The sequence below is a fragment of the Rhinolophus sinicus genome, linkage group LG01 (assembly GCF_036562045.2).
Source record: "Rhinolophus sinicus isolate RSC01 linkage group LG01, ASM3656204v1, whole genome shotgun sequence".
Classification (NCBI taxonomy): domain Eukaryota; kingdom Metazoa; phylum Chordata; class Mammalia; order Chiroptera; family Rhinolophidae; genus Rhinolophus; species Rhinolophus sinicus.
In genome coordinates this window covers 58,457,477-58,473,185 of record NC_133751.1, presented here as the reverse complement: position 1 = coordinate 58,473,185, position 15,709 = coordinate 58,457,477, and the positions used below count along the sequence as shown (strand labels likewise).

At 46.7% G+C, this 15,709-nt stretch overlaps 1 protein-coding gene across 2 annotated transcripts in view; it reads right to left on the bottom strand.

The window, feature by feature from the left end:
- Nucleotides 1-4,727: 4,727 nt before the first annotated feature.
- Nucleotides 4,728-15,709, bottom strand: part of MUC4 (mucin 4, cell surface associated) — a 54,336-nt gene continuing 43,354 nt past the window's right edge. Inside the window, exons 19-26 of one of the 2 annotated variants that reach the window (XM_074330326.1) lie at nucleotides 14,753-14,934; nucleotides 13,033-13,192; nucleotides 11,487-11,666; nucleotides 10,973-11,046; nucleotides 9,843-9,907; nucleotides 9,519-9,757; nucleotides 7,692-7,854; nucleotides 4,728-6,745 (exon numbers count right to left, since the gene is read on the bottom strand). In XM_074330326.1, coding sequence (XP_074186427.1) covers nucleotides 6,553-6,745; nucleotides 7,692-7,854; nucleotides 9,519-9,757; nucleotides 9,843-9,907; nucleotides 10,973-11,046; nucleotides 11,487-11,666; nucleotides 13,033-13,192; nucleotides 14,753-14,934 — 1,256 coding nt within the window. In that variant the 3' untranslated portion in view covers nucleotides 4,728-6,552. The remainder of the gene's footprint in view (nucleotides 6,746-7,691; nucleotides 7,855-9,518; nucleotides 9,758-9,842; nucleotides 9,908-10,972; nucleotides 11,047-11,486; nucleotides 11,667-13,032; nucleotides 13,193-14,752; nucleotides 14,935-15,709) is intronic. The other variant, XM_074330328.1, reaches the window with a different exon arrangement.

Below are 15,709 nucleotides of genomic sequence, written 5' to 3'. Positions count from 1 at the left end.
GGAATTAAACAAGATAGCATGTCTAACGTCACCAGTGACTCAGCACAAACTCAAAAGGCAAAAACTCAAGGCCATGATACGAGCAGGGAAGGATGGGCAATGGAATTTGTGTCTCTGGCCAACCACCTCCCCGAAAGCTCCCTTCGCCTCCCAGTGCCCACTGAGGGTGCCTCAGCTGCCTGCCACCAACTGGGGCTTGGGGGAAGGTCTGCTTCCTCCTCTGTGCCAAACAAACATTTACCTGGAGCCCTGAAGAAGGGACCATCATTTCTTTATTACAGGTACATAAGTGACAGAATCCAAACCAGACAGAACCAGCGAGTGAGTTGATGAAAATTTGCAGTTGTGTCCTTGAGCTAACTGCACAATTCACGAAGAGGCCTTTCTTTCCCAGCCAGAGGAGGGTGTCTCTGACAGACACCTTCTTCCTTTCTCATGACACCCTTTCTCTACATGCCCAGTGACTCAGCTGTTTTGACCAAGACGCCAGATAAAATACAGGACACCCAGTTAATTAGAATTTCAGTTAAACAATAAATATTTTTAAAAATATATGATGTTCCAAATATTTCATGGGACTTCCTTATACCAAAAAATTATTCGTGGTTTATCCGATGTTCAAATTTAACTGGGCTTCCTATATTTTATTTGCTAAATCTGACAACTCTACTTGTAATGCTTCCTCTCCCACCAGTGTCCCTGCCTCCTCTCTTTTTACAATCCCTGGGTTTCCTTCCACTGTAACAAGCCTTCAATCTTCTCTTAGGCTTTAGACATCTCTACTGACTGGCAGGATTGTCTGTCGCACATACTTTTCCTTCATGCTGCCCTCCATTACTCAATGGAAGGAGAAGCAGCTTAGTTCTGCAGATGGATGAAGGACTTTGAGTTCGGGGTGAACTTGCTCCCCATTGCCACCTTGTTTTTGTTCTTTCAGGTTTTCCTTCCCCCATGGTTGATGACATAGGGTATCTACAACGATCATGTCTTACACAGCTTGGCTCAATCCCTTGCCAAGAGTCCTCACTGGGTTTAGGATGAGACGTAACTTTTGCACCTTATGCTAAAAGAGAGCCTTCCTTCCCCTCCCTGACCTTGAGTCACATTACAAAGTCCTCGTTACATAACTTAGTCTTGGGATTGCGACAGTCTCATCAGTCCACCATGCTTGCACTGTTCTGCCCTCCTTGTTTTACATCCCTTTCTTTCTAACTGAGGGATGCCCCCTCACCCCATCTCTTTCGAGTGACATCTGTGCTTAATTCTTTTTATTTAAAATTTTATTATTTTTTTAAATTAATAAGCTTTATCTTTTAGAGTAATTTTATGCTCACAGCAAAATTAAGCCAAAAGTACAGAGAGTTCCCATATATCTCCTCTCGTCCCCCACCCCACACACACACACTTACAACCTCCCTGACTATCAACATTCCCCCCCAGTGGTGGTGTATATTTTATGGGTGTGGACAAATGCATAACATGCATCCATCTTTGTAATATCAGAGTATTTTCACTGCCCTAAAAATCTTTTATGTTCTTCTTATTCATCCTTCTCTCCCCTCAATCCCTGGCAACCACTGCTCCTTTTACTGTCTCCATAGTTTTGCCTTCTCCAGAAAAGCACCATTTCTGCTTTTCTGCACCATTTTGCATTCCCACCAACAATGAATGAGAGTTCCTGCTGCTCCATGCCCTCACCAACATGTGATGGTTTCAGTGCTCTGGACTTTGGCCATTCTAATAGGTATATAGTGATGATATCTCATTGTTATTTTAATTTGCAATTCCCTAATGACATATGATGCTGACCAGCTTTTCATATGTTTACTTGTTATCTATATATCTTATTTGGTGAGATCTATGTTCAGGTCTTTTGGCAATTTTTTTTTTTAAAGATTTTATTGAGGAAGGGGAACAGGACTTTATTGGGGAACAGTGTGTATTTCCAGGATTTTTTTCCAAGTCAAGTTGTTGTCCTTTCAATCTTAGTTGTGGAGGGTGCCATTCAGCTTCAAGTTGTTGTCCTTTCAGTCTTAGTTGTGGAGGGCGCAGCTCAGCTCCAGGTCCAGTTGCCATTGCTAGTTGCAGGGGGCGCAACTCCCTTGCGGGAGTCGAACCGGCAAACTTGTGGTTGAGAGGACGCGCTCCAACCAACAGCCATCCGGGAGGTCAGTGGCAGCTCAGCTCAAGGTGCTGTGTTCAATCTTAGTTGCAGGGGGCACTTGTGGGAGTCGAGGAATTGAACTGGCAACCTTGTGGTTGAGAACCCACTGGCCCATGTGGGAATAGAACTGGCAGCCTTCGGAGTTAGGAGCATGGAGCTCTAACCGCCGGAGCCACCAGGCCGGCCCAGCAATTTTTAAATCAAGTCATTTTTTCTCTTATTTTTGTCCTTTGTATATTTTGAATAACAGTTGTTTATCACATGAGTCTTTTGGCAATTTTATTTCTCCCAGTCTGTGGCTGTCTTCTCATTCTCTTGACATTGTCTATCACAGAGCAGAAGATTTTAACTTTAACGAAGTCCAGCTTATCAGTTATTTCTTTCATGGATCATGCCTCTGGGGTTGTATCTAAAAAGTCATCACCATACCCAAAGTCATCTAGGTTTTCTCCTATGTTATGTTCTAGGAGTTTTATGTTTAGGTCTATGATCTGTGTTTTGTGCTTTACATTTAAGTCTATGATCCAATTTGAGTAAATTTTTGTGAAAGGTGTAGGGTCTAGATTAATTTTCTTGCATGAGGATGTTCTGTTGTTCTGATAGCATTTGTTGAAAAGGCTAGCTTTGCTTCATTGTATTGTCTCTGCTTCTTTGTCAAAGATCAGTCGAATATACTCGTATGTGTGGGTTTATTTCTGGGCTTTTTATTCTGTTCTCTTGATCTATTTGCCTATTCTTTTGCCAACACCACACTGTCTTGATTACTGTAGCTTATAAAGTACTTAGTTTAAAAAGTACTTAGCTTAAAAGTAAATCTTGATGTTGGGTAGTGTAGGTCCTCTGACTTCGTGCTTCAATATTGAGTTGGCTATTCTGGGTGTTTTGACTCTTCAAATAAATTTTAGAATCAGTTTGTCAATATCTACAAAAAATCTTGCTGGAATTTTGATTGGTATTACATCAAATCTATGGATCATATCGGGAAGAACTAACATCTTGATAATAATGAGTCTTCTTATCCATGAACATGGAATATCTCTCTATTTATTTAGTTCTTTGATAACTTTCATCAGAGTTTTCTAGTTTTATTCATGTAGAACTTATACATATTTTGTTAGAGTTATACCTAGGTATTTAATTATGGGGTTTGCTAATGTAAATAGTAATGTGTTTTTATTTCAAATTCCATTTGTTCATTATTGGTATGTAGGAGAGCAATTGACTTTTGTACATTAAATTTGTATCCTACAATCTTGCTAAAATCACTATTAGTTCCAGTTTTGTTTTTTTTAATCAATTCTTTCAGATGTTCTACTTAGACGATTATGTCATCTGTGAACAATGATAGCTTTATTTCCTCCTTCTTGATCTGTTTATCTTTTATTTATTTATTTCTTGTCTTATTGAAGTAGTTAGGACTCCCAGTATGATGTTGAAAAGCAGTGGTGAGAGGGGACATCTTGCCTTGTTCTTGATCTTTACTGGAAAGCTTTGATTTTTCTCACCGTTAAGTACGATGATAACTGTAGGTTATTGTAGAGTAAAAAAAAATTTTTTTTTCAATTACAACTGACATACAATATATAGTCTGGCGCCTGCCAAGAAAGATTGCAATGTGGGCGGGGCTGGCTGCTCACAAGAAACTGCCTCCTGCTGTGCACGAGTTGGGTGGGGCAGGGTTCCAGCTGAATCAGTTGGGCAGAGCAACGGAGATCACCAGGCCAATCAGGTTCAGATTTGGCCTGTAGGGGGCAGGTTCAACACAGGCAAGATGGCGCCCACCTACCAGCTGCATGAAAGGAGGAACCCAAACCAGGAAAATACCACTAGCCTCTTCCTGAAGCTACACACTTCAGTGTGCCCTCCAAATGTCTCCAAGGCCCCCCGAGTCACCAACCCTCCGCCTGAGTCCAAAGTGAGTGCCTGAGAGCAAGTGAGTCTGTGAGCGGGTTGTCTCGGTTTCCTGCAGCCTCTGTCCCACCCGAACAGTTGGAATACCCATTGTTTTTCACAGCTAGATGTTGTGGGGGCTCTTTTTCCTGGCATCAATACTCTGGGCTGCAGAGCCTGGTGTGAGGACGGGGGTCCCTTGCTCCTCTGAGAGGAAACTCCATGGCCAAGATATTCCTCCTGATTCTCAACTACCACATGGAGGTGTGTGGCACATTCTGTGTCTCTGCCCCTCCTACCAGTCTCAGTGTGGCTTCTTTATATTTGTAATTATAGGACTTCTGTTCAGCTAGACTTCAGATGATTCTCCAGGTTGATTGTTCTATAATTTAGTTGTAATTTTAATGTGTTCACAGAAGGATGCAGGCACAATGTTTACCTACTCCGCCATCTTGCCAGGTTCTGAATTTTGCATGTTGAACCAGTCTTGCATACCTGCGATAAATACCATGATGTTGTGGTATATAATTCCTTTTATTCATTGATGGATTTGATCTGCTAATATTTTGTTGAGGGTTTTTGCATCTATGTTCATGAGAGATGTTGATGTATAGTTTTCTTTCCTTACAATGTCTTATTCTGGTTTTGGTATTAGGGTAATGCTAGCCTTATAAAATGAGTTAGGAAGTATTCACTCTGTTTTAATCTTCAGAAAGACATTATACAGAATTGTTAGAATTTCTTCCTGAAACGTTTGGTAGAATTCACCAGTGAAGCCATTTAGGCTATTTAAAAAAAACAACAACACGATTTTATTGGGGAAGGGCAACAGTGTGTATTTCCAGGACTTTATTGGGGAACAGTGTTTTTCCCAGCACCGATCAGCTCCAAATCAAGTTGTTGTCCTTCAGTCTTAGTTGTGGAGGGCGCAGCTCAGCCCCAAGTCCAGTCACCATTGTCAATCTAGTTGCAGGGGGTGCAGCCCACCATCCCATGTGGGAGTCGAACCAGCACTCTTGTTGTTCAGAGCTTGCGCTCTCACCAACTGAGACATTCAGCTGCCCACTGGTAGCTCAGCAGCAGCTCATTGTCTTCAAACTAGTTGTGGAGGGCGCAGCTCACTGGCCTATGTGGGAATCGAACCGGCAACCCTGTTGCTCAGAGCTCATGTTCTAACCAATTGAGCTATCTGGCTGCTCTGTGTTCTTAATTCTTGATAAATGAATGCTGGGATTAAATGAATGTGGTTTTATATGGAGACGTGATTACATTTTGGGACATTTGAGGGTAAAGCCACAGCCTTGTACATATGGAGTGTGTGTGTGTTGGGGGGCTTCAACTACTGGCAGAAGTCATTCTCTATGTAAAGCAGACAGTTTGCAGTCTCTGCTCAGATCAAAGGTCATGTTTTTGTTGGAACTTCCTCCAACACCAGTACTTTCTCACCTACAAGAGTGAGCCTGAGCACCAGGTTTATATCATGTGACTTCCTTCCCTACCCTATGGCCACATGTGGTTGGACCAGAGATGGACAACTGGCATAATTTGGACCAATAATATTCTCTCTTCCGGGATTTGGTATTTAGGACCAAGAGGCAGGTACCCAGTTTCTGCATAGAGTTGGAATTGAGGTGCCCCAGGCATAGGAGTTGTGAACCAGTTGTTGTTGGAGTTGTTACATGAGAGAAGTGTATAATTCTGCCTGCTAAAAGGGAAGGATAGGTGGAAACTGATCTAGTTGCTGGGAACAAACAGAGTGGGGCTGAAGGACTGTGGGTGGAGACGCTCAAAAGACTGCCTGGGGCGCAGGAAAGGACAGAGAAAGTGTGGGGGTGTAACTACTGTCCTCCTTAGAGTACCAGGCTTTGGCTTGTGTTGGGGTGAGGGGAAGAAAGTGATGTAGAAACAAGGATGCAAGTCTCGGCTGGAGCAACTGAGCTTTCCAACATGGAGCACTGAGGGCTGAAGCAGGACTGGTTCCCACCCACCTGTGTTCCTCCACCTCTGGTGGCCTGTCAACCACCAGAGGAAAATCATGAACGGAACCCATGGTTTTGCAAACAGAAAAAGTCAGTGAGATTTTATTTAGATAGACTTTAATTAGAAGTAAACTGGAGAGTTTTATGTGCAAATGCATTTTGGTTTTTAACTTAGAGCCATCACCCCATTATTAACTCTGGCGTTTGCATATGTGTAGGTCAGTGTCCTCCTTGTGGTTTTGTCTGTGAGAATCCATTCTTTTATGTAGTAGGTTTTTTATGACCTCTTCTGTTTATGACCTCTTCCTCTTCCTGTCTGCCTCTGTGTTTACAGATAAGGTGTGCTAATCTTTATTATTATTCATTCCCATTATTCATTTCATTGAAGAATCCTGAATCGATTTCAGTCACCTTCCTTTTTCCAATTTCCCCAAAGCAAAGGCGCCTGGAAATGTGCGGGTGAAGCTGGGGTGGGTCTTGAGGTATCTTAGGCCACAGCTGCCCCCTTGGGGCGAGGCATCAGCTTTCCGAGTCAAGGGAGTAGGAATAGTGTATCTTGGAGCCCCAGAAGTGATGAACTACAAACACTATGACCCCCAGCAGCAAGAGGGCGCCTAGGGCCCCGAAGAGTATCCCGAAGAAGGCACCAAGTTTCAAGCTCAGGTGCTCACAGTGCTTGCCCCAGGGCGTATAGATGGAGAAGGGCACACAGCTGGGAACAGAGAAAGGGGACTTGGTCAGCAGGGGGAAGTGGCACTCAGCCTCACCACCCCCTCCTCCTATGGGGCCAGAGGAGGTTTTCCGCACAGACTGGGTTCCCTTTTAGGGAAAGAGGGCGAGTCAGCCCTGAGGCAAAGCTGAAGCGGGTGTCATGGGACAAATGAGGCAGATGTGGTGTGAATTCACCTGGGGTCAGCTCCATCAGAACAGAGGAAGGGGCGGGGCTGGCCACAGGTGAGCAGGCACAGTCACAAACCCAGCCTGCCCCTGAGTTGGGCCCAGTCCTTGGCTCCACCCATCCCCTCTTTGGACTCCGGAGGAGAGAAGGCTAGATGGTGGGGACATGGTAGACAGAGTTCCCAGATGGCACTGCTCTTCTCCTTAGCAGGCCTCCAGACTTAGTGCATTTCCCTCTCTGGAGTCCCTCAGACTGTTGATGAAGCAAGGGGACATAGGGTGCCAGTTTGAGAGGGCCTCCCCTACCTGGTACTCTTAAGGAGGTGCAGGGCCAGGCCTAGACACAAGACAATGGGTTCCTTTTCCACAAGGAGACAGCAGGGTGTCCACCAAGAAGCAAAATCAGGTGGAAGAGTTTGGCTTTGGAACCCATATCCTGCTACTTAACTTACTGGTTACGTTGGGCAGCATCCTTATCATCTCTGAGCCCCAGTTTTCTCATCTTTAAGATGGTCATAATACGTGCCTAGTAGCTAGTTTGAGTTTCAGAGGTAATTTAGCACCTTTATTTACACAGAATAAGCACTCACACTTTTTTTTTTTCCATTGTCCCTTTTCCTCTGATCCCTGTTCTCTCAATTACAAAGGAAAGCATTATAATTTTCAGAGGTCCCATGGCCTTTCTGGACCCCTTGCAGTAGTTTTGCCCAGCTTGGATTCCCTAGCACTGCCCTCCACCTCCTGCCCCCTGCCCCTCTCACCTGCAGTGCGGCCCATTGGGCAGGTGCTGGCACTGGCCTCCGTGCTCACAGTAGCCTGCGCTGCATGGAGACATGCAAGTGAAGCCGTCCTGCGGGCTGTACACTAGGCGGTAGTCCTTGTAGCCCCTGCATTGGAGGTAATTCTCCAGCGTGCTCACGGTCGCTGTCGGATAGGACACACACGAACATGGACAGCAATTAATTAACACCAAAGCTATACCTTTTCGATCAAGCATGCCGTATCAGGCATTTATCCTTAGAAATAATAGGAAAAGCACACAAATATGTATGTTCATGGAAGTCCAGAGCAGCGTGGTTCATAATATCAACAATATTTAACAGGCGTTTTGTTGAACAAGGAATATTATGTAACCAATAAGCACTGCAGTATGGAAAATGCATTGGTTAAGAGCATATGCTTTGAAGTCAGCCAGACCTTAACTGAATTTCAAACTTTACTCCTAATTAGTTGTGTGATTTGGGGGAAATTTCATAACTCTTTCAACCTCAGTTTCCTGATCTTTAAAAGGAAAGGATAATAATAGCGCCCGCCTTGTTGTGAAGTTTAAATGAGGTAATTCATATATGCAAGGTAGTCAGCAGTGCTGGTACTGTAAGCACTCAGGAAATGGTCCCTATTAGAATAATATTCTATTTAAAATACATTAAAGCACTACATTAAATTATATAAAATAATATATCAAATGGGAATATGTTCAGAATTGTTTAAGTAATGAGGAGGTTATCAAACATTAGGTATGATTTGATCCCTTTATTGTAAAAAATATTGATGTGTGTGAAGGTGCTTATGCATAAAAGAAACATTCGGAAGGATATGTGCAAAATGAATGGACTTGTCTCTGGGACTTGGGATTACAGGTGGTTTTGTTTTTTCTCTTTCTGTTAACTTGTGTTTCCTAAAGTTTCCACAATAAATATATTGTACTTATATAGTAAAAATTGGGGTTTTTTTGGTTTGTTTTCCTTAACAAAAGGCATGGTCTGCTCTGGGGTAGTTCCCTTCTTCCCACCCCTAGACCCCCTACCACACATTCACATAGTAGTGTGAGGATTTCACATTGTTGTCCCCAGGAAGGAGGAAACGTAGCCTAGATTCTAGAAGAAGCTCTTGCTTGGTCCTGGACCCAAGTAACACAGCAGCTTTGTTGGGTTTGGTCTGGTCACTGCCCTGTTCTCTGCCTCACTCCCCAAAACAGGGTGTGTTTCCCTCTTTGACCAACATGCCAACCTATCTCATTCCCATTCTGGAAGAGACAGGGGCTGTCAGAGCTGAAAGGGATCTCAGAAATCCCACCTCATTTTCTAGATGGGGGTGTTGAGGCCTGGATTGGGGGGGGCTTTTGCAGAATGTCACACCCTTTCAGGTGGGGATATCTCTGCCCCGGCCTTCAACTTAATACCTTTCAGCAGGAAGGCAAAGGCAAAAGGATGTCCCTGTTCATGTTTGTAAAGTACAATGATATTTTAACGTCACTAACAGTTTTAATAAAAGGAAGAACAGCAGTGGTGGTCAGGAAGGCAGCAAGCGGAGCAATTGCTCTGTGAAACGGTGCACATGGGGATTCATTCAGCAGTGTTTTATGCTCCTGCTCTTGAATCTAGAAATCTGGTGGCTAAAAGGTTTATAATTTCTCTAAAAAAATTACAAACAAAAAAGCTAAATGAACTTGCTTCTTGCTTGTCTGTGGCCTGTTTGCTTTTGCTTGTCTGTGGCCTGTTTGCTTGGGCTGAAGATCTGTGACAAACTCCCACCTTTTACCTCCTCCCTCAGCTATCCCTGTGACCGTCCCCAAGATAGTGACTCACAAGCTTTCAAACTGTGCACGTCTCCCCTGGAGATGGGGTGGAAGACCACGTTGTTCCTCGGTCCCTCACTTCTTTTCCACCTCCCCCACGAGGCCTGCAGAAAGAAAGCCTCGACCACGGCATCCAGCAGCCGGTTGTTCAGGAAGTCGATGACAGGGCCCCGTGGGCGGTACTGGAACTCCGAGGTGACAGTCCAGTGTTGAAGGGACCTTCCTGAGGCCAGTGCTGTCGTGGTACCCCTGTGTGGGAGGGGCACAATGAGGGGCTAGAGGGTGAGGGGGAAGAGGGAGGACCTGGGGACGAGGCAAGGACAGTCCCACTTACGTGTTTTGCACTCTGCTGTTCCAGAGGAAAGCCCGCACTTCCAGGTTTGCCAGTCTATAGGCCACCTAGGGTGGAGGATGGGGGTGGGGGTGGTGTCAGTGGGGATGCGGCCCAGCCCGGAGAGGAGACGCCACCCACTTTCATACAATTAACTCATCCCTATCTGTTTCCTTCTCTGAATGCGAGCCCCAGGACTCCCAGAACATTTCTCATCCATTTCTTCATCACATCCCAGTCTAGTCCGGTGATTGGGGTGGGTCCCTGCTTAGTAAAAGTTTGTTGGTGAGTGAAGGACTTTACATATCTCCCCCCTACCCCCAGGGAGAATCTGAAATGAAGGGCCCCTACCTTGCCTCTGATCTCTGACTCTCCCACTCATTCTCTCCCCACATGTACGTTAACATCAATCGAGTTTAACCAGACCTAGGGGATGGCCGGGTGCTGGGGACGTGAACATGACAGGAACAGTCCATACTCAAAGACCCATAGTGGTGCAGTAGACAAATGGCAACAGATTTTACCAGAGTATGGAGTACGTTACGTACATTGTCACTTAAACCTTGACACGACCCATTGACATAGGTACTATTATTATTTCCATTTTTATAGATGAGACATCAAATAATTTGTCTAATTATTACACCTGCTCTAGTGAGTGGTAGAACCAGGATTTGAACCCAGGTATGTAGGATTCTAGAGCCTCAATTACTCAACCACTGTGCTACTTTGCCTGTGATTGAGGGACAGACTAGGGGATGGGAGCCAAGCAGAGGGAGCCCCCAGTTCGCTTGGGAAGTCAGGAAAGGCTTCCTGGAGGTGACTTGCCTTGCGTTTCTCCCATATAACATCAAGTGCAAGTCTTGAGGGACTTTCAGAAGGAGAGGCTGGGGTGACTCAGCCACCCTAGATGCTGTGCATTTTGAGTTGGTCATTCCAACCCCCCAGAGGTCTCAGTCTTGGGGCTTCCTGCCTTCCTCACCCCAGGCCTTCCCTGAGGCAGGAAGCTCCTATCTCCTCTGATAACTGAATCTAGATGGATGAATAGATACAGAATGCACAAGTGATGGCTAAGACCCTGCTCCGAACCTGCCAAGACCCGCCTGCCCACCCAGAGCCCCTGCAGCACTGACCGAAGCGTTGACATCTGCTATAGAGGCATTTTCTTCTTCACTGAGCAAGAGCTGGATGACTCTTAAGGGAAACTCTGGAGATGGGAAAAGCAGATTCATGATCACGTCACCGGTTCACCCAGACTTACCCCAAGAGAATGTTGGGCTGATCCAGAGAGACCATCCTACTCTACAGTGATAGGTCACCAGAGGACTCAGAGGTGGCTGAGTCTGCTGACCCTCACCCTAGTGCTTGCTTGACTGTGGTCAGGGCCCTCTTGACTCTCTTCTCACTGAGCCATGAGGTCACCTTCAGTCTTTCCTCAGAAGAACACTCAGGCCCATGGTTCATGCTGTGACAGCTGCCCCACTGGCTCCCATAGTCTACAACTTACCACCACGTAAGAGAAATTTGGAGTTCTGTCCTGGGAGTTTGAGGAACTTAGCCCTAGCCCCCAGAGCCCTCCCTCTTGCCCCCATTTCCCCTAAACAAGAGAAGTGTGGAGATGGGGATGGCGGGGGCATCTGGTAGTACCTGAATTGACAGTTGGAGTGAAATTGTTCCCAGCCAGGAAGCAGCGGGTGTCTGTGAAGGCAGGGGGGCAGGTACAGGCAGGCTGGCAGCCCAGAGTATGGGAGATGTAGCAGTGGCCTTGGTTGTAGCAGTGATTCACAGGGCAGGACTGGTTCTGACAGAGTTCAGAGTCCTTCAGAACTGCAGAGGGAGCAGAGGTCAGTAACCCCACACTGGGCAGCAGGGGGCAGCCACCAGCCCATGGAAAGCTGTTCCCAGGACAAGCTCGGTTTCTTTCCCCGAAAGCCGGCACAATCTGCAGGCTTGTGGGCCACTCTGAACACCAAACAATGCTTCTTCTCCTTTTTCCAGACATTTCTCTGCCAGGTTACCCTTTTTCCTCTGCCAGGTAGGTACTCTCCCTCTTGTGAAGGAATGGAGTGTTTATCAGACCCTTCGCATCACGAAAGGACCTAGAGGGCTGGCAGAAGGGTCTGTCAGCCTGCTTTCCCTACTTCCATCCCCTTTTCTGCCTTTATGAGGTTGTGGTTCTACCTACTCTGACCTCTGTTCAGATTTCTTTTGGGTGCTTTAGGGGCTTAGTGGAAGCCTCACTGTGATCTCCCTCATCTGACTCCAATAGCTCAGAGGTCAAGATGGTGGGAGGAGGAACCAGAGGAAAAATGAGACACTCCTGCTGCCAGATGCCCATGGCAGCCCCTCCAAATGTCCTGACTTGGGGGATGTGGAGATGCTGGGCTTTGCATCTCTGAAGACCCTGAGGAGCCTTAGGGCACAGCTTGCCTCTGGTTACTGGCTGTGCCAGAAGTCTTCTCTCTTCTCCAGGCCACCTTCAGTCTTTTGCCTTGGTCTTTCCCCATCAGTGCCTCAGGGCTGCCCTGCCCTGGCCTCTCCCCCTGTCTGTACAATCTCTTCTCCTTCAGCCTCACGCCCTACCATGCCTACCTTACCTCCTGACCACATCTATCTACGTTGATCATTCCAAATATTTGCTAGTAGCGTTTCCGGACAGGAATTCCCACGCATTCTCAGGAATTATTTTTGCTTTCCTGTCCCCGAATCCCGAGATATAAACTGTTTTCTGTTCTCCACGATGAATTGTTTCCACAAAGTGACAGCCAATACTACCAGCCACCTGGGTTTAGGAAGCCGATTTTCCCGATTTCCTGACCAACTCTTCTCCGGATTCAGGAATGGAAAAGCGAAAAAAAAAATCCCTAGACCGGTTGGGAATTCCCCCTCAGAAACCCTAGCGATAAATAGGAAAAATGTCTAAGAGATACATTGTGAATAGTATGTTTATTTCCCATTGTGGGTATCACTGGGTTCAAGGAGCCAATTTTCCCGATTTCCCGACCAACTTTTCTCGGGATTCAGGAATAGGAAAGCAAAAAAAAGTCACGGGAACAGGCGGGAATTCCCCCTCTTCCCTGAAACCCTACATGCTAGAAAAAGGAGAGAAATGGTTTGTCTGTGGCTGTCCTAGGCCCCCCAGGCATCACCTGTTCCCAGAACCTCCTCCTGCCAGGGGCCTGTTTCAGCTTACATGCACAGTGACGCCCATCCCCAGTCATGTTGGGGGGACAGCCCTCACAGCCCTGCCCAGGAATGCAGTTCACATTCGGGAAGCACTGCTCCTCACAGGGGTCCTTGGAGTGTTCACAGAAGTGGCCGAAGGTGTCGTCATCACACTCGCAGCTGGCCACCTGAAATGGGTTGCTGATCACTGGGCAGCCAGGATTAAGGTGCCTGGGTGTTTCACTACTGACCCCTCTGGTCTGAGGACCCATGGACCCTGCGTCCTTGTCTTAGTTCTGCCAACATCTACTGAGCACTTTCTTGACCAGGCCCTGGGCTTGCACATCTCTGCCCGAAGGCACACCGTCCTCCAGCCCATTTGCCTCCCTGGGCCACTCTTTCCCCCAACCCCTGTGCCCAGTCCCTGCCCCAGGTTCTCAGCCTCTTCGCTCTCACACCATATCTCTTTGCCTGAAATCCTTTTTAGAGTAAGACAGGGGGTAAATAAATAAATAAATATTCTACTATCCTTTGCAAACTGGATCCCATACAGGCTGCAGTTTCCTGCTCATTCTCCTCTCGCTGACTCCCAGGCTAAGAAGACAGAGGCTCACTGCTCAGCACAGTGAGAACACACATAACCAGAACAATGGCACAGGGCAGGGAACGTCCTGGAAACCTCATCAAGCACCCTGCTCTCTCTTTTCTGATCTCCGTGAGATGACTCTGGAAATCTCCCTGAAGTGGAACCTTCCAACACTCTACCTCCAAGACTGGGTATTTGGGGATATCTAGAATAATACATTGATTTTAAGTTTTGTTTTTCCCACTCTCTCTATTTTTTTCCTTTTCCCGTCCCTGGGCTCCCCGCACCTCTACCCCTTTTAAGTAGGAATTCTCTGCTCATGCTTCCAGAGAAGGATGTGTGTGTATAAAGGGTAAAGGGGGTCGTAGGATATTGTCAGCCAAACACTTTCCTTTCTGGCTTCCCTTTTACAACCCAAAACAAACAAACAAACAAACAAACAAACAAACAAACGAAAAATAGATGGAGCAAGATGTGTGGACTTAGGCCAAGTATCTTGGCTAGAAACTTGAATGGAGAAGGGTTTTCTCCAGATTGAGAGACAATTGCTTGTTTTAGTTGGAGAAAGTAAAAGAGAAAACAAAGGGGTTTGGAAGTGCCAAGATCAGACGGGACCTGCACCTCTCTTCCCAACACCATGATGAGACCAACACCTCTCTTCCCACACCCAGAGAGAAATGGCTGTGTGGTGTTTCTAGGCAGAATGGACCTGAAGCCTCCTTATGAAAGGTGCCCTGTGTCTGAGCAAGGCACAGAATCACTGAGCGCCTCCCTGGGTCTGAAGAGGAGGGAGCTTGTAATCCGTGCAGACTCATGCCCAGGGACCACACGGGCACCTTCCTACCCCACCCCTCAGTGCCTAGTTCCAGAACCATGGAGCTGGAAACCACTGGGGAATTCTAAGAAAGGCTGAGGTGGAAGTTTTCCCACCAGCCTGGCAGAATAGGAGCTGGGACATAAAATTCCAGACGAGGAATAAGCGGTAAAGAAAAGTTCTATTTCCTATACATGTAAGTTTGTAGCTCTACTCACCTACCATAGCTCCACCCACCTCTTAGCACACACTTTACCACAGAGGGGCTCAACTACGACATCCCTCCAATTCCCACTTCCTTTCACCTCAACATGAAAACCTCCTTCCCACCCTTGTCCCAGCACTCACCTCCAGGGAGGAATTGCCCACCCAGCTGGTCTGGTTGTATAAACACTGATTCTCTCCCTTGCAAGCACAGACCACGGTCTTCGGCTGGAGTACAGATGATAAGTTGTCCTTGACATTTCTTGCTAGAATTTCCAGAGTGAATGGTTCCAGAGACTTCGGTGTCCATAGCAATGTCCCATTCTCTACCCCAGGGAAGACAAGATCCATAAGAGCTGGGAGCCTTGTCTGCTCTGCTGTCCAACATATCTTGGCATCTAACACCCTGACAGTCAATGCTGGACTTCCCCCAACCCTCAGATCTCATCAGGCATTTCCTTGAGCAAGGCTGGTTTCCTGGGGTGATACTGGTACTCCAAGCTAGAGGTAGCGCCAGCCCAAGTAACTGATTGCAGGGTGGAACTCCTTAGAGAGAAGGCAGCTCCCTGCTGAAGAGACTCCAAATGGTAACCTGCCTGGGACTGCCCCATGATGGGACATCCAGGAGGGATGAACAATGGAGGCCAGGGTCCTCCCGACACTTCCCCAGGCTGCGCAATGCAGGCCAAACTGGCTTTACCCTCACAGCAGCCCCATTTTTTGCCCTGATTTCTTGCCCACCCCTTTCACTTCCTGGACCTTTGACCAGCCACCCCTTCAGACATCAGACTATAGTGAAACACTGCCACATATCAATGAGGACTCTTCTGATCAAACCTGCCTTATATTTTCAAGAAAATAGGGAGGTCTCCTTAAAACAGCAGGTTAAAAGGAGCTAATAGTAGAGAACAGATGACAGTAACGTCCAGACCATCAGTCTTCAGGAGAGGAGGTCAGTGGAGGAGAAAATGTCCTGATATAATTGTCTGGCCTTGATGCCACATGGAGCAAAAGGGTACAGACAAAACAGTCCCTTCTTGTGCACAGAGAAAGGAAATGAGGCAGAGAGGTGTTCAGAGCTCAGAATAAGGTCTCGAAGGG